Source organism: Henckelia pumila, chromosome 1 (genome assembly GCF_033568475.1).
Source record: "Henckelia pumila isolate YLH828 chromosome 1, ASM3356847v2, whole genome shotgun sequence".
Taxonomy (NCBI): domain Eukaryota; kingdom Viridiplantae; phylum Streptophyta; class Magnoliopsida; order Lamiales; family Gesneriaceae; genus Henckelia; species Henckelia pumila.
The window spans coordinates 159,498,751-159,518,524 of NC_133120.1; the positions used below are offsets into that span (position 1 = coordinate 159,498,751).

The 19,774-nt window shown below is 33.3% G+C and overlaps 1 protein-coding gene and 1 non-coding gene across 2 annotated transcripts; one reads left to right on the plus strand and one right to left on the minus strand.

The window, feature by feature from the left end:
- Positions 1-11,273: 11,273 nt before the first annotated feature.
- LOC140876820 (small nucleolar RNA R71) lies at positions 11,274-11,380 on the plus strand. Its single transcript, XR_012149052.1, has one exon. It is a non-coding gene; the product is annotated as a small nucleolar RNA R71 (small nucleolar RNA).
- Positions 11,381-16,082: 4,702 nt separating this feature from the next.
- On the minus strand, positions 16,083-17,908 carry LOC140875834 (uncharacterized). The gene is made up of 2 exons (XM_073279636.1): positions 17,684-17,908; positions 16,083-16,771 (listed from the first exon to the last, which is right to left on the minus strand). Exon 2 carries the CDS (start codon positions 16,767-16,769, stop codon positions 16,176-16,178), a length of 594 nt encoding a protein of 197 aa, XP_073135737.1. The 5' UTR covers positions 16,770-16,771; positions 17,684-17,908; the 3' UTR covers positions 16,083-16,175.
- Positions 17,909-19,774: the final 1,866 nt, after the last annotated feature.

Genomic DNA, 19,774 nt, shown 5'->3' on the forward strand with positions numbered 1-19,774 from the left:
ATCCCAATACATATCTTGTTCTTGCTCATCTAAGTCGTCATCTTCATCATCTGGGAGGAAAAAAGGTAAGGGGTGAGTGTTTTGGAAAATATTCAGCAAGTGGGGGCCGATCGATCATACCAAAAATACATATATATAGATATATTCATTTGAGAAAACTCATACTTGAATTTCAAGCATGTCATATTTCAAAACATATCTCATAACATGGCTCATCATAGCATAGCATAGCATAAACATCATCATCATAACAAAATCGATATGATCTACATATTTTGGCCAGTCTCCTATATGTAATCCCTCTAAGGGGTGAGGTCATTGGTCGGTTATTCTTAACCATCTCATCAGGTTCATAACATAACATAGTTCGGAAATTTCCTTTCCACTCATAATTCGAGTCATAACAGTGTCACAACATACTTTTAACAAAATCATCATGAATAAGAATTACATAGCAAAATTCCAAAGATTATCTTGAACGATCGAAATCTTAAATCATACATAATATTTTAAATCATAAGTCCACTTAAAAAATATATTTGTGCAAAAATAATAGCTTGAGTAGGAGAAGCTTTCGGCCAAAAAAATCAAAACCAACGTCTCAAAAAATTTTGGCAGACTACTCTTGAACCCATTTTTCCTTCCAAATCCTATATTGCCTACACGTGAAAAAAAGGACAATTCGGAAGGCACTTTCGAGATATCTAATTCCTTAGACCAATCAGAGTGCTCCTAAACTTGCTTTTCTCTCACGAATCTTCTGACACAATTGGGATACTTGATTTTGAAGAAAGAAAAAAGAAAAAATAATGGTGGATGGATTTCTAAGCAAATTCACAGTCATGCTTCGAAAATATGGAGAGGAAAATTGGTAGATTTTTGAACGCATATTTTATGAGGGTTGGGTACATATTTATAGGCACCAAAAGAAGTTTGAGATTGACTAGGATATTGATATCCAAAGTTTGAATAGAAATCTATCTCTCAAGATTTGACTCCTTCTAAATCTTGATTACTTATCTTATTTTTGTAAACTAAATATCTCACAATAATTAATAAATAAAATCTGAATATATACTCTATCTCCAAAATTATCTCGAAATATATAATTATACCATGAATTAAAATATAAATTCTAAAAATCCATGGTTTCACAGAATCAATTCAAAAACTCTGGAGTCGATGCAAGAGGAGGATTTCTTGTTTTCGGTAATTTGCGGGACAAACAGAAACTTGGAAGTTATTTGTTGGTTTGAGACATTGAATTCATCAACCACATTTATGATTTATGATGGCGACACCAAGTCCTATTTTATCCCAGGAAGAAAGGCTCCTGACAATAACATTGGAAACGCCATCACATTAATGGTATGAGCAATACAAATCTCCAATGCCCAATCAAAGATTCCGAAATCCAGAACAACAAAAATTGCACCAGCTGCAACAATATACTCCACAATCATATTTGAGACTGCAAGAGTACTTGTCGTTCCACGGTTAAAGAGCATATCCCCTTGATCATATTTTGCTTTCCCAGAGAAATAAGGAGAAACCAAAATCACAAAGGAGCTAATTGCTAGAATTCATTTCATTATTTCCAATAATCTCAGAAAATAATTGATTTGACCTCTTAACTCTGTGTTCTCAATGATGCCACTAGTGTTCGTCCCGACAACACTACTAGTAACCATCATTTTAGCTTGCCCTTCCACCACTTTGGATCCAGCACACAAGAATGGTTCAGAATAATTAATGTTAGGAATCAATCCAGAAGAATTCGATATTCCGAGATTTACCAGACAAGCGAACACACAACAAAACAAGAACACAATCCCAACGAACCGATAAAACCCAACGCACGTAGATCAAACCAAAACTCACACGAAAGCAAATAAATGACACAAGTGTTTACGTGGTTCGGCAAGGAATTTCCAACGTCCACGGGAGAGCAACACAACCACTTTATTAATCATCAACAGAAGAAATCCAAGCTCAAGACCGAGCTTATCACAGAGAAAGACCCAAAAGAACTCAAACGCTAGATACAAACAAAATTCAAGCTTGTTATCCTTGAAATTTTCCTGTCACAATCTGCGCCCCAGTTCTCTCCTCTGAAATCTCTCTTTTCTTCTCTCTCAAATATATTCTGGAGTTTGAAGAATTTGATTTTCTATTATGTTCGTTGCGGCCAGCTTCCATCTACTTATATAGAGAATTACACCGACTTTTTTCTTGGGCTTTAGGTCAAACAACTTACGGCCCAATTATAAAGTCAACATGGTCCAACCCGATTAGTTTTCTCACTTTCGTCTGATCTGCTCTAGTAAATTGATCTTCCTACAAGCTTCCAGCTTTATGGAAAATTCATCTAACTTATAACCAAGTCTCAGTACTCGAGCAATCGATCTGTCTGAACTCATCCGAAGACTCATCTGACCATCAACGTCGATCTGATCCCAGTATTCGATCTGACCATGAACTCATCTGATCACTGAAGTCATCTGATCTGTACTCTTTGATTTGATCTCTTCTCTATTCTTATTCAATCTGATAGAAGCATACTTCAACAATCTACACCTTGATTCTTTCAAGTTGAATGTTGCTCTCCATCCTAGCCTCATTTGGCTAGTTTCCAATCACCGCATTAACTAAGTTCAAACATTTCTTGAACTTAACATATGGCAGTGACTTTGTCATAACATCTGCAGGGTTTTCTTCTGATGCTATCTTCACAAGGATCACATCTCCTTTTTCAATCACATCATTGATGAAATACATCTTCACATCTATGAGTTTCGATCGTTCATGATAAACTTGGTGTTTCGTCAAGTGAATTGCACTTTGATTGTCATAGTGTACTACAACTTGATCTTGTTTTGCACCAAGCTCCGCTATCATCCCCTTGAACCACAATCCTTCTTTTATGACCTCAATAACAACTATGAATTCTGCCTCAGTGGTAGAAATGGAAACCACTGACTGTAGATTAGACTTCCGGGTGATCGTTGTGCCATAAAAGGTGAACACATATCCAGTCAATGACTTTCTCGTATCTAAGTTCCAAAAAAATCTGAATCCATATATCCAACCACCAGATCAATTCCATCTTGTTGTTTCTCAAACTTAAACACCAACCCAGTTGTGTTTATCAGATATCGGAGAATCCATTTCAGAGCTTCCAATGATATGTACCTAGATTAGCAGTAAATCTTGACACAACAATGATTGCATATGCCAGATCAGGCCTACTACACATCATTCCATATATGATACTTCCCACTCCACTAGCATATGGAATACCAACCATCTTCATCTTGTCTTCCTCACTTTTAGGTGGCTGATTCGCAGATAGCTTCAAATGATGTCCCAGAGAGGTCAAGACAGATTTTGCCCGATTCATGGTGTATTTCAGAACAACCTTCTTCAAATAGTTCTTCTAACTCAGATGAATCTCCTGCCTTTTCCTGTTTCTCACTATGTCCATGCCCTAAATTCTCTTCGCTTCTCCCAGATCTTTCATCTCAAACTCTGAGTTGAGCTGTTGTTTCAAGGATGATATCTATGCCCTACTTTTACTTGCAATCAAAATATCATCAATATAAATCAGTAGGTATAAGATAACCTGCTTTTCATCCTTCTTCAGATAGACCCATCTGTCATATTGGCTTCTCAATAAACCAATACCAATCATGAACTCATCAAACCTCGTATTCCACTGCCTCGGACTTTGCTTTAGCCCATACAATGATTTTCTCACTAAGCAGACCTTATCCTGTGTTTTCTGATGTATGAAGCCCTTAGGTTGTTCCATATAAATAGTTTCTTCCAGGTCACCGTGTAGAAACGTAGTTTTCACATCCATCTGCTCAAGCTCCAAGTCGAGCTGGTTCACGAGTGCTAACATAATTTGGATGAAACAATGTTTGACCACTGGAGAATGGACTTCATTAAAATCTCTTCCTTCTACCTGACCAAAACCCTTTGCAACCAATCTGGATTTATACTTGATCTGATCTGTACCAGGAGTTCGTTCCTTCTGTTTATAGATCCACTTGCATCCCAATGTCTTCTGAAGCTTCGGTCTGTCTACTAACGTCCAGGTTTGATTCTTCTCATGTGAGTTCATCTCTTCATTAATAGCTTCAATCCACTTGTGTTTATGTTTACTTGCCATAACTTCATGATAATTATTCGGCTCTGAATACTCCACCTCCTCAGCTAGTGTAAGTGCATACCAAGCCAGATCAGCTTCACCAAACCTCTTAGGAGCTCTGATCTCCCTTCTAATTTTGTCCCTTGCAAGATTATAAGTACTCAAATCATCTTTTGGATCACTTGTTGTCACATTCTCATCTTGCATCTCATCTGACCCTGTATCTGGCACAGAAGACTCCACTTCAAACGGTAGTTTATCATTCACACTGATCTAACTGTCATTTCCATCTGTATTCATTTTATATCTCAATTTGGATTCAACAAACTTTAAATCTCTGGTGTTGAAGCACTTTGGACCTCTTGACTCCAGGTTCCAAACCTTATAACCCTTCACACTATCCGGATACCCAATGAATATGCATCTGACTGCCCTTGCTTCCAACTTGTCCTGTTTTAGATGAGCATATGCAAGACATCCGAATACCCTCAAGTTTGAATAGTCTGCAGGTGTTCCACTTTTTCATTGGTGTCTTGAAACCAATTGCACTGGATGGACACCTATTGACCAAATAGCACGCAGTAGATAATGCTTCTCCCCAGAAGGACTTAGGAAGAGAAGCATTGATCAACATATATCTGACCCTTTCCAGAAGAGTTCTGTTCATTCTCTCTGCTAGGCCATTCTGCTGTGGTGTACCTACCACTGTTCTGTGTCTGGTAATTCTTTTCTCCTTACATAGATTCACAAACTTATCTGATAAGTATTCCAGCCCATTATCTGTTTTCAGGTGTTAACTCTTTGATCACTCTTGTTCTCAACTGCCAGCAGTCATTCTCTAAACTTGTCATAAGCTTCATCCTTAGTCTTTAAGATGAATATACATACTCTTCTTGAGTAATCATCTATCAAAAACATTAATTATCTGTCTCCACCATGAGTTTCTATCCGAGAAGGACCCCATAGACCTGAATGAATGTAGGCCAATGGTTTCTCAGTTGTGTGACTTCCTTGACCAAACGATACTCTTTTTGATTTTCCAAGAGCACAGCTATCACACAACTCCAGTGATTCGATCTTATCTCCACCTAACAGACACTGTTTAGACAGCTCATGTAATCCTTTCTCACTTACATGTCCAAGCCTAAGATTCCATAGCTTGGTTATGTCCTGTTGTTCCTGAATACTTGTTGTATTTCCAATAATCGTTTCACCTTGTAGTACATATAGGAGCTTCTTTTTGACAGCCTTCATAACAACCAGATATCCTTTTGACACTGAGAGACTTTCTGCTCCTGATTTGAATGAATATCCCTGAGCATCAAGTGTTCCCAATGATATCAAGTTTCTCTTCAACTCGGGCACATACCTCACGTTAGTGAGTACTCGGTCAATCCCATCATGCATCCTTATTCTGATATTTCCAGTGCCCTTTATCCTGCATGACTGATTATCCCCAACAATACCATGCCCTGATCTGATTCCTCCAACTTTTCAAACCAAGATCTTATAGGACACATGTGAAAGGAGCATCCTTAATCCAGTATCCATTCATGGTTTTGATCACCTTTACAAACCACCAATACTTCTGTTGAGTCATATCCATCTGAAGCTATGGCCATAGTACCATCTTCCTTGGGTTTTTCCTATTGCTTTCCTTTTCGTTCTAGACAATCTCTTCTTAAATGCCCAACCTTATGACATGCATAGCACTTCATATTACCCAAATTTCTATTCTGGTATCTTTCTTGACTCTTCGATCTGGACTTTGGCCTGTATTTCTCATTGGATGTCCTCTTATCACTTCTGCCCCTTACCGTAAGATCTTCTCCATGTGATTCAGTGTTTGTGTTTGACTTTTTCTGAAGTTCCTTGGATTGAATAACAGACATAACTTCTTCCAAAGTTATCGTCTGTTCTTTTCCATATAGCAAAGCATCCCTGAAATTTTCATATGCTTTTGGAAGTGCTTTCAGAAGTATCAAAGCCCGATCTTCATCTTCAAGCTTTACTTCAATATTCTCCAAGTCATCCAATATCTTGGTGAATTCTTCGATCTGGTCTTCCAGTTTCTTATCATCTTTGATCACAAAGGAATACAACCAATGTTTCATGTACAGACGGTTAGACAGGGATTTTGTAATATATAAATTCTCAAGTTTAAGCCACACCGCCGCTGCAGATTCTTCTCTGGCCACCTCCCGAAGAGGTCTATCACCTAGACAGAGAATAATTGCACAGTGTTCTTTCTCGAGTAATTCATCCTTGTTCTTTATATCATCAGACATCTCCTCCTTCTTCTTAAGAGCTTCCACCAATCCTTGCTGTATCAGGATTGCCCGCATCTTAATTCTCCAGAGTGAGAAATCGTTCATGTCCGTAAACTTCTCAATATCAAACTTCATTGATCCCACCATCTTTGAATTCTTCCTGTCACAATATGCGCCCCAGTTTTCTCCTCTGAAATCTCTCTTTTCTACTCTCTCAAATATATTCTGGAGTTTGAAAAATTTGATTTTCTGTTATGTTCGTTGCGGCCAGCTTCCATCTGCTTATATAGATAATTACATCGACTTTGTTCTTGGGCTTTAGGTCAAACAACTTACAGTCCAATTATAAAGTCAACATGGTCCAACCCGATAAGTCTTCTCACTTCCATCTGATCTGCTCTAGTTCATTGATCTGCCTCCAAGCTTCCAGCTTTACGAACAATTCATCTGACTTCTAACCAAGTCTCAGTACTCGAGCAATCGATCTGTCTGAACTCATCCGAAGACTCATCTGACCATCAACGTCGATCTGATCCCAGTATTCGATCTGACCATGAACTCATTTGATCACTGAATTCATCTGATCTGTACTCTTTGATCTGATCTCTCCTCTATTCTTATTCAATCTGATTGAAGCATACTTCAACAACTAATTTCCAAAATCTTTCCTTCTTGGGATTCGTCCATTTTCAAGGATTGATATCCTCCAGATTCCTCCAAGAGAAGTCCATCAACTGGAATCTTGTCCCCTTCTTTCAATAGAGCAATATCTCCCACCAGAATGCTTGAGACAGGAATCTGATACTTAACACCATTTCTCAAAACTATTATTGTTTGGCTTCCTTTTATTGCCTTGTCTGAATAAGCCCCAACTCCTCATTCAATCGTCCAAGATGGCAAGATATCACAGAGAAGATGAATTGAAAGAAAAGGCTATAGTCCCGTCTTGCCATCCATCATTCCCCCCAGACAATATAATTCCAACGATGATAAGATACATAGAACATGCACATACGAAAAGAAACGAAAACTCTTTGAATCTGCGTAACATGGCCAATAGTTACTAATAAATTCTGTAAGAGTTGGATTCAAAACATTCAATCCGATCGCGCAGATCAGCAGCATCTCCAGGAATTCCATAAACGGCATGCGTCTTAAGTGACAAAATGATTCCATCAACACCTCCAAGATCCCGCAACATCTCATGATTCTTACTCTTTGCGAGTTGCGTCAGCTTTTCCTTGTCGACGTTGTTGAACGGAGAGCTGATGTCTGTCGGCATATCGACCACCATGAAAGATGGGAGGAGACTAACAAGTCCTTTGAATGCTTCCATAATTCTGCCTTGATCAGGATAATCGCAAATACACACGCACTTGACAGGTGAAAATTTTGATATGTTTTCTTCAAAACCCAAGAAATTCTTCATGAACGTCAAGTGAAATAAAATACTGGACAATTACATTTCCTCGTAGCACACGAAACCGAGTGAAGCTGTGTATCATGTTGCACTTTCATTCGACAATGAAAACAAATTGAAATTCAAGTGAAGTTGTATCATAGATTCCTCTTAATTATCTATAACATGTAGTAAATATATAATATTACAAACATATATATATATATATATATATAGTTTCTATTGGATAGTGTCACATCATTGGTGGGCATGGTAGTGGGCATGATAAGTTGGCACTTGAAAGAAACTATATATATATATATATATATATATATATATATATATATATATATATATATATATACACGACGACAATATAATATAATGAAATTCTTTACCAAGTCACTGCTCAAACATTCTCAAGCTGGCCATGTTGTGTGATATTTTATATACTCACATAATAGTTTGTGTATTTGATGTGTTGTGTTGATTTCTCGACGCCTTTCAGATGAGAAGTCATTGTTGGATACGATTTTAAAACTTTTAATATAAACTAGGAGAAAAGCACGTGTTGCACACGCGATATCATGTTGTTTTTAGTCAATTCAATCAAATATCATATTAATAATTGAATATTTGCATTTCGCAATTAATATTCAATGAAATTTACTTATAGTTGGTCAAAAATATGAATAGAAAGTTTTATTGAGTAGTATTAGGTTCTCTGCAATATAATAAAATGAAACGATATTTTATTATAGAGAAAATTATACAACTGCACATAATTTCTAATTAACTCGTTTTTCAACCAAACTTTATTAAATTATTGCAGTATATTCGTAAACAAATGAGTAATAAATAATAAATTAAACAAAGTGAAACATTTAGAAGTAGTATGTATTATATATTTAACTTTATAAATTTTTCAATATATAGTATTTTAATCTACATCAATGGTTTTATTATATATAATACAACGTATGAATGCATAAATCATAAACAAAAAGACAAATGTTTTCTAAAAATCAATTTATATGTAATATGGTGAGCAGATATGGAAAATCAATATTTATACATTTAAATTATATTTTATCCAACTTAAATCTTAATAATAGTTTCAATTAATTGATCCAGTAATTATATACATAACATGGTAAGAAGATATGCGAAAAATTATTTTTACACTACCTTTTTCCATCCAATTTAAATACAAATGATAATTTCAAGTTATGGACTTATAACATAAAGAGGGCACGCGATCCTCTACTGTTATTAGAGAACAACACCTCGTGCTGTTCACAGAACAGCACCTCGTGCTACCCACAGGGTAGTGCCCTGTGGGTCGCGTGGCGGGTTTTGATTGGTCCAAATCAATGGGCTTCATGTGGGACCTACTGATTTTGATCAATCATGAGAGGATACGGGCGGCATGTACAAAACCGTTGTACAGATTGAAAGTACTTTCGTTTTTGCAATAACGCTACTTTCTTCTTTTGTTTTTTTATGTTCGTTTCCTCATATTTTTTTTCCCAAAAATAACTTCAAAGGTTTTTAAAAAAAAAGTATTCTCAAAACATTAACAAAATAAAATTCATTTTGATACAAATTATTGATAATTAACAAATTCATACATAAACTATTTAGAATGATTTAGTTGGTATATCATCGAGCTAAAAAATAAATTTTTCTTTTTAATAAAATCACAATTTAATTATTTGTAATAAATTCAACTAACCACTTTATTTTTCAAAATTATTTTATTTTATTAATAAAAAATATAAAAAATAATAATTTTAAATTTATTTAAATTTTATATTATAATAAATTATTGTCTTACTATTTTTATATTTATAAATATTTAATATAATAAAATTATACTTTTTTTACTCTATTTATATTAGCATATAATATAATAATAAAATCACAATCTTAAAGAAATCATATATATTTAAAATATATTTTAAAAAACTTATAAAAATATAATAAATAAATATTTATTTTTTAATAGTTTATATATCAAAAATATAATATAATAATAAAATCACACTCTTAAAGAAATCATATATATATTTAAAATATATTTTAAAAAACTTATAAAAATATAATAAATAAATATTTATTTTTTAATAGTTTATATATCAAAATGATTTTTATTTACATTAGCATAAAAAAAATTGTAATACATTTAAATAGCATAAGTAAGAAGAAAATAACGTTATTGCCAAAATGAACGAGGTAACGTGATTATCAAAATAAAATACAATACGCTTTTAGTCTGTACATAAAAAAAAGGAACAAAAATTAAAAGATAAATTCAAAGCTAGCAAAACGGTGGCGTTTTGCGTGAACAGTACCAGGTGTTGTTCTTAGAGAACAGCAGAGGATCCGGATCTGATAGAGAAACATGTGTAATAATGAATCTCTATAACTTAAAAATGATTATTAGTTACCAGTATTACATTTGATACATAAATTTTTTAATTGGTAAAAAAAATCAACAAAGACACTATTTTAAAATAATAAAATTTAGAATGAGGATAAAATAAGAATTTAATATGATAATTAACATAATTAAAGTTAGCATCTTAACAGTTACTAATAATTTATAATTAAATAATTATTTTTTTTAATAAATTTTATTAAACTAATGTAGTATATTTGCAAACAAACTAACACTAAAAAAATTAAATAATAAATGAAACCAAGTAATATATTTATGAGTAGAACATATATATATTATATATTTAACTCTATTAACTTTTAAATACCACTTTAATCTACGTCATTGGTTTTATTAATTATATATAATATAACATATGGGTGAATAATTAAATTATATAACGAAAATGATATTGTCAAGCTTATTTTCATTCCTCTCAAATATTTTTGTTGAATAAGATACGAAATGGCTCACCAAATCTTTCAAAGATGGTTTACCCACACCCATTTGAATATTGAACCCCGGTGGAGGATTCAACACATTTTTATTATTTACATATGAAAAATTTTCATGACTGCGCAAACTAGGTTGATATTGATTGGGTGCAGGATTACCTCGATAGCCATTAAAATTTATGTTGTTCACATACTGGGCTTGCTCCATACTTTCAAATCCATCAGTAGAATTCACTGCAGTCGCCAGTGATGCCGTCTCAGTAGAAACTTGATTTTTCTTGCTCATTGCAGTCAACTGTGTAGAAATAGCAGTCATCTGAGCAGTCAAAGCCGTGAATGCATCAACTTCATGAACTTCAGCAGATTTCCTTGTCACAGATCTCTCGCTCGGCCACTGATAGATATTAATCGTCATCTGCTCAAGCATTGCTCAAGCATATCATAAGCATCATTAGGAAATTTAAAAAATATCGATCCTCCAGCAGCAGCATCCACAGAAATCCAAGTGGGTCGATTCAAACTATTGTAAAATAATTCAATATGCTCCCAATCTGTAAAATTATGGTTTGGGCACTTCCGTAGTAATTCCTTATAGCGCTCTCATGCTTTATACAACTGCTCATAATCGTGCTGTCTGAATTTAGTGATCTCAATTTTCAGTTGGGCAGATTTGGCAGGCGAAAAATACTTAGCGAGAAATTTAGAAACCATGTCAGCCCATGTGGTAATACTTCCAAGAGGCGGTGACTACAACCAAATATGAGCACTGTCCCTAAGAGAAAATGAGAACAGTCGTAGTCTAATGGTGTCCATAGTAACACTGTGAATTTTCATCGTGTCAGCAATCTCCACAAAAGTGTGCAGATGCAAATTTGGATCTTCAGTAGTTGCACCTCTAAACTGATTTTGCTGCACCATATATTAATCAAAGCTGGCTGCAACTCAAAATTATTAGTCGTGATATTCTGCCGAGAAATTTCAGAATAATGATTGTTGATCACCAGTCTAAATTGATCTCTGATTGGCATCGGACCAGTATTTTCTCCTCCTTCTTGGTTTTCTCTATTTTCATTTGACTTTTTCACATAAACTGTATAAACAAAGGAGAAAATTTTTAAATTAGAACCAATAAAATAAAATAAATGTTCTAAATCAAAATTAAGAGTAATTAGCACAATTTAATATAAATCAAATAAAATTCATTCCCCGGAAATGGTGCTAAAAACTTGTTGCATATTCGCTCGCAAGAGTATGATGTCAAGTTTTAATACAGAAATAGAGTCCAAGTCGATTCCACAGAGAATGAATAAAATGATATTATATTAAATATTTGTAACTAATAAAATGTTAATCTTATTTAGAGCTACGATGATGGTTTGAGTTTAAGTAACTAAAAATTACAATGAATAAAATTAATAAATGACGAGTTCGCAAGATGAAAATTCAATGAGAGACAAATTATAGAGATTTGAATTCACTTGATTATCCACCACGATTTATTCCTAATGATTTCTTAATTATAAATTCTTTTAGTTTATTATCCAAGAATTCATATTATTTTCTACTCTCTTTCTCAAGTGTTAAGCAGAAATTCTTATCTAATATTAAACTTAATATTTATATCTAAGTTCAACTATTAAATCCGGTAAATAGCGCAGTAATTATTCTAATAACTTCTATGGAGTTATATGTCTCTCGATTAATATAAACACCAAAGATGTATTTTCCTATGTCATATTCAAAATTCCCTCTCTCGAGTGATAGATCCTAAACAATAAATTATTCAATATATGGCCAGTAAATTGAAAGCATTAAAAACAGGAAAAACAAAAATAAATCGTGCGAAAAGTTCAAATATATAAATCAAAATATCAAAATCATGGTCTCAAGTCAAGATCCGTCTACCATCTAAACTAATAAATTAGTTCATGATGAATTTAAGCAATAAACTAAACATGGTCTTCCAACAATTCATCAAAATAAAAATATAGTATCAAAGAGAATCAAGAACGAAGTTAGAATGAGCTTCTCCGTCGTCGGATGCCACCGTCTTCCGCCTTCGTACCGAATTCTTTGGCTCTTGTGCGCTCCAAAGTCTCTCAATCGTCCTATCTGATGTCAAACCCTCGATAATCCCTCAAAATAAGCCAAGAAATATTTTTTTAAATCGACTCGAAAAGTTTCCAAAAATTTTGAAACAATGCAGCGCTGGAGCGCCACTTTCTCGGCGCTATCGCCGATATTATTTTTTTTCAAATGCAGACGACAAGCGCTGGAGTGCTGAAAACCAAGCGCTGGGGCGCTGAAGACATAGAGTGACAGGCACTGGAGTGCTGCAAAACAGGTGCTGCGCCGATCTGTTCCATTCTTTTTCTATTCTGCGCGCTTCTCTTTCCCTCTTTTTGCACATTTCTGACATTTTTAATTCAAATAAAAAAAATCATCACTCAAAATCCTGCAAATACACAAACAACAAAAAATATGCATAATATTGCTCGATACACAACAACAGCCAAGTTAAATCATATAAAATATAAGTGCAAAAATTGTACTTTATCATATATCTGATTTGATTTCAATTTTTGTTTGTTCCTGAGTTTATGATGTTGCATAGATATTTTTTCATATACTTGGGATTATTATACGTATAATTGAATAGAACATATGAAATATGTATGGTCTGTGTACTCAATATTAGACTTTATGTGTATTTATAAACAATCTTGAGCGTTTTAAATATTCCCAGCTGGAAAACCGAGATTTGTATAAATGGATGGTGAAAAATGTAATGTAAGCAAGAGCAATTTTTTAATAATGTCGGTATAGACGGTATTATCTCGATATCGTACCGAATTTCGGTATATCGAAATTTTTCGATAAGAACAGCATAAAAATTTCGTTATACCGAAATATTATCGGTATCTATTTTTTCGATACCGAAATTTTCGGTGCGGTACAAGGTATTCTTTGGAAAAGTCGGTATACCGTACCGAACCACTCAAACCCCAAGAACAATTTTGAGCACCAGATAATATAAAATGCTATGGAAAATTTCCTCCAAGCACAGTTAAGCAGATTCTTTTTCACGCTTCTTTGAACTAATACAGTGTCATCTTCTCTTTCTTTTATTTATATCCATCAGTTGTTGAAAAATGACAAATTCATAATTTATCATCTTATTACTCAAACCAAACTTGACAAAAAAAAACAAGAGAAATTAAGGTAGTCCAAAAAAAGAAAGGTGAACATGTATTTGGCAGATTTATAGTTACTTTATAACAAGTATTGAGATATCATATAAATACTGAACTTAAGATATCTCCAACTCTCATAAGGTAGAGAAAGTTCAGTACTGTTCATTAAGAGCCAGTTCTGTAAAATTTACTTCCAATTCAAATCAGGTTTAAACATGATGATTATAGTGAAAATTTGATGACAAAGAATCGATTAAATTTCGGGTAGGAGCATCAAAGACATTATTTTTTTTATATAAAAAACCGTCTGTTGTGGCGGGTGGTTTGGCAGATCAATACCTCTCAAAAAAAAATGTAACAAGCTCAATCAAGAAATTTAGAACTAACTCTAATATAAGGAAGACCAATTTTATCAAGTCTACATATTCCTCTAAGTCGACCGTCAATGTTCCAAGGATGAAGAGTCCTCGACCCAAGGGCAATTCCCATGTTTACCAACTCGTCCGCAGCTGAGTTTGCTTCTCGAAAAATATGTGATTTTCGAACTTGGAAAGAATTCAGTATAGTTTGGATAGCCGTCAAAGAGTTTCGAAGCTCCCATTGAACGGAGTCTGAGTCAATAATGGATAAAGCAGCCTTGGAGTCAACTTCAAGCCATAAAGGAAAAAGATTGTAGAGTTTACAAATTTCAAGCCCCTTGAGAATCGCAAACAGCTTTGGTCTTGTATTCGAACCTATCCCAATGTTGTCATGAAAAGCCACAATAGGGTATCCCCGATGATCCCGGACAATTCCTCCAATACTCAATTTGCCTACTTGCTTCGAGCAGCCGTCAGAATTCAGCTTATAATAACCTGGAAGTGGCCATCAAAGACATTATTAAAGGCTTGCTTTAATTAGAATCTTGTTGTTACAGTTCCTCTACACTAAAAAATCAGTTTTATATAGCTAAAAATTTAAACACCAGATTCTAACACACAAATTACAATATCGATGAATCCAAATTACAAGCTTCTCCCATTAATGCTATTTGATGGCTTTAAACATCCACAGAGAGGACTCTTCTTACGCTTCACGCTCATCTTCCTTCCATTGTACATGAAGTCCCGCAGGATCACCGTCTTGCTCTTGAAGAACTTGCTGCTTCTCCCCTTGTTTTTCTTCTCATCCTCGAATTTCAGCAAAATATATTGGATTTTCTGAAGCTCTAGCTGCAACAGGTCGATCTTCTCGGACCCTTTTTGGGCCTGCTATGTGATCTTTGTTCTCTACATCATCTTGGATCCGTTTGGTGATGAAACTTCATCCTGACAAGGGATTTCTTTGACGTTTTCTGCGATTAGCAGGTTCGACTCCATTAAGTGTAAAACAGTTTCCTCAGCCTCAAGCAACTGTTCTTGAATTGTTTCGAAATCAACATTCTCGGCCTTTCTGCTGTGTTGATTCATTGCCAATTTGGTTCTCAAGTTCTGCACTGTTGTCTGAAGAATCTCGAGTTTATAGGCATTCGAGGCGAGTTTATCGTGGATTTTTCGTTAACTCGGATTTCACTCTCCATTAAAAAAATCTTCCCTTTCATCTGTTCATTCTCAAAGGTTTTTGCTGCACTTTCACTCTCTAGACTTCGACACACCCCAGTAAGTTCCTGGACTTTATTTTCAAACATAACTCCATGAATAGAACAGACTTGAAGGTCAAAATTTATTAATGTTAAATCTGTTATACATAATACTTTATTTTTAGCCTTCATTAAAATAGGTAACAGAATGTTATTTAATTATTTTAGATCATACGGCAAAATTCTCTCAATTTTCTCATTTAAATTTCGGTGACCGAATTAACCAATTTTCAAATCGATTCAGTGTAATCGGTTATTCAAATTAATTCGATCCATTCGGTTTCCCAAAAATAAATTCGGTTTATTCGATTAACTGCTACTATTCGGTTCGGTCGGTAACCGACCGATTGCACACCCGTATTAAATGGGCATTGTAAACAGAGTACGAGCACCTAGAAAGCAGAAGACTGATACAGATTTGTAAGACATTCTGCAGCTTTTCTTGTTCAAATTAGTTATATATAATGCACTGCTTGGATAAGGTTCACTCCTTTCGATTTGATATGTATGCCCCCCCGACCCCAAGTCAAAAATGCGAGAGGAAATCAAAATATCAAGTTAGTAATATGCTGCCAGAAAATCAGTACAGTAAATCTCAAACAAATTGTTTCAACAAGCTGAACCTTGAGGAATATTCTCAGTTCATTTAGCGGTTTAGTTCAGCAGGTAAAGGACGATTGAACCCGCCACGACGGTTCATGTACTGCCTAGGCTGCCGCTTCGTGACCTTCCTCACCGCTCCAACATCGTTCCCGGAGACAGGCTTTCCCTTGGTAGAATCGAACCCCATAGGAATACCAAACTTCTTCATCATCTCAATCTCATCCTCATCCACCACAGCCCCATCATTGTTGTTAACAAGATCATCATTAGTAATCTTGTCCTTGTTCTTCTTTTCTTTCGCTTCAGATTTTTCACCACGTTTATCCTTAACAGAAACAGAGTCTTGCTTGTGGCGTTTGCGGGGAGGAGAGGACGGGGAACGAGAACGGGAGCGATGGCTCCGGTGCCGACTACGTTGACGATCATCCGGAGAGCGAGCATGACGGGATCTGGTGCGGTCTGGTGTACGAGAACGGGAGCGTTTGCTACGGTCACGGTCATGATCTACTATATCTCTGTTTCTATCGCGGTCACGGTCATAATCTAAAACATCTCTTTTTCTGTCGCGGTCACGATCCCAGTCACGGTCACGGTCACGGTCTCGGTCTCGGTGGTCACGGCTGCGACGATCACTCATGCCTGAGGAATTTCAAAAGGAATTATTTCTAAGAAGAGCATTTGCTTTGTTGAAAGTGAATGCAATCATTGACACTTCAAATGTGGCAAAACTTGAGACTTGTCATAAAAACAAATTACATCAATCATTACTATGAAAAGAATGATGATCCAATTATAAAACAAAAAATATTGGCAATGATGTAAATTATAGAAGATCTTGCTAGATCATGCTTGATTATCTATCTACATCAGTAAAGAAAATGAATAGAATAAACAAAAAAAACTTGCTTTACTTCAAAGACACAAAATTTGGAGAAAATAGAGAATCAAACAAATAATCAAATTTGGTCTTTTAATTTTTCTAGTTTCCCTTCTCTTTTGTTTCTTCCAGCACTCCAGATAATTTCTTTCCTTTCTTGGGGTTTTTTTTACCCCTGTTGTGAAATTTTAGTTTTATAAAAAAAATAATTAATTAATACTTTTTTAAACAAATTTTCATCGTGAGAATGTAAACTAAATGTCACTACTCTTGCACAAATTCAGTAAAAGTCGTTTCATTTCAAAAAACTAGTACTCTAGCGTCAAGGATATTTACATAAAGTTTCTTGGTTTTTTTTATTTCCTCCAATATTTCGCTCTGATACTACAATAATACATACTTTTGTTATGATCATTTTTTTTTTAATTTTTATCATCAATCCTCTTATTATCATTTGTTAAACAAATCGGATGGGAGAAATTTGCAACAATTATCTGAAAATTAAAGTTTAAATGTGTTCTTAGTCACATAAAAAGCATATTAATCTCATCTAGATCTAAACATCTAATACAACGATTGCTAATCTAGACAATCACGAAAATGAAAAATAAAACATAAACCATAATAGAATAATAATATTAATCAGTCATTAAGTGAAGTTTGAAGCAACAAACCTATGGACAGTGCTGGAAATTGATTTGTAATTTGGTGAGGAGACGAGAAGACGAGCAGCAGTGGCGTGAGCGAGTTCGAGGAAGAGGAAAGCTTGGCGGTCGGTGGGTTTTGTGATGAAAGCTACGGAAGACGGTGGTCGGTGGCCGGCGGATTTCGGGAGAGTGGCGGCGGCTAGGGCTAGGGAAGCATGAAGCAACGATGCGTGAGAAACTGAGAACTCTAATTTGAAAATCCAACCAGGAGTTTGTTTTAGGAATAAAAATAAAGTGTATTAACAACGAAAAACCTACTAACCAAGGGACTAAACTGTAATATAACATAAATTACGGCGATTCGGTTATTTCGGCTTTTTATGTATAAAAATCGAAACAAGACCGAAAAATCGAAAAACTGAAAATTTATATCCAAAATCAAAAAACCGATCCAAAAAAAACAAAATTTTAATTCCGATCGGTTTTTTCAGTTATATCTATATCATATTATAATAGTTCAGGCTCTTAGGATATGTTTGGTGTAATGGATTCGAGCATGATAAATGTGTAAACCTTTGTTTGTCTCGTTTTTGGCTAATTCTCATGAATCCCGAAGCCCCGGGATATGGCACTGTTCAAATTGGAAAATAAGTCCCTCGTTGGACATGGGTTTAGGAATCAGAAATTGTACAGTAAATTGAATTATGAAGACCAATTACCAATATGCCCTTATTCTATATTTATTCATGGTAGTGCCCTTATTCCACTTTTATTTAAAAATTGCCCTTATATTTTTTATTTAATTAATTTTTGCAAACGTTGCAAATTTTCCATGATGTATTTTTTTAAACATATTTAAATAAATAGTAATTATGATTAAAAAAATCATTTTTTTGGGTGAATGAATCAAAAACTTCAATTAATCTACAGAAAATATTTCAATAAAAAAATGGTTGAATTGACAATTTATTTTACATATTTAGAAAATTAAAAAGTATCTATTTTTTTCTTCTAAATTTAGTTATTTAAAAATATTTACATACGTTTTTGTGTATATTTTTAAAATTTTCATTTTGTTTTTTTTTTTGAAAATAATTCAAATAAATAATAATTAAGATAAATAAATATTTTAATTAACTCAAAATGTCATTAAATCTAATAAAACGTAAATTTACATATTTTTAATATATAATATAGTTATTAATATCGTCAACCTTGATTGACGATTCACTGCTTACTATTTTTAATTTTTTTAAAATTTTTCAAATAATTGTACTTCGTCAAAAAATATGATAGTATTATTCAATTATAAAAATAATAAAATATTAATAACCAATATAAAAATAAATAAATAATATATTTTAAATAAATTAAAATGAAATAATTTAATAATATTATTTTAATAATAATTATTATATGATGAGAAATAAATGTATCATAAATAATGGCCCAGAAACGACAAGAATAGTAACAATATTAATAAGTAATAGTAAGAAATGAATTAATAATAAGTATTGTGATATATTATAAATTAATAAATAATAAATAAATTAATAGTATAATTTTATAATAAATAATAACAATGACGAGTAAGAAGTAGTAAAATAACAAATGAATTAGTAACAAATAATAATAAGATTTAAATTACTAATAATATAAGGAATTAACTGGAAAAATAGTAAGAAAATTATATTAATGGATAGTGAGAGTTAAGTAAAAATATTAAAAATAGTGACATTACATGTAAAAATAGTAATAAAAATCACGGATAGTAAGAATTAAATTAATAATAATATATTAATTATATTAATTATAAAATAAAAAAATAATAGGAATTAAATTACTGATTAAGAAATAATATCATATATTATAATGAGAATAATAAATGTATAATAAAAATACACTTTACAAATTAATTAAAACGGATTTTTTATATTAATATAAGAATTATTATAATTAGAATAATAATTGAATATTATTATTATTATTATTATTATTATTATTATTATTATTATTATTCATAGATATATTTATTTTTATTCCTATTCTTTATTATTTCATAGATATATTTATTTCTATTCCCATTATTTATTATTATCAATTTATTTTCGAAATTGT

What these genes read in the sequence shown, in the direction of transcription:
- LOC140875834 (XM_073279636.1), bottom strand. Translation starts at nt 16,769, where the DNA reads ATGAGTGATCGTCGCAGCCGTGACCACCGAGACCGAGACCGTGACCGT.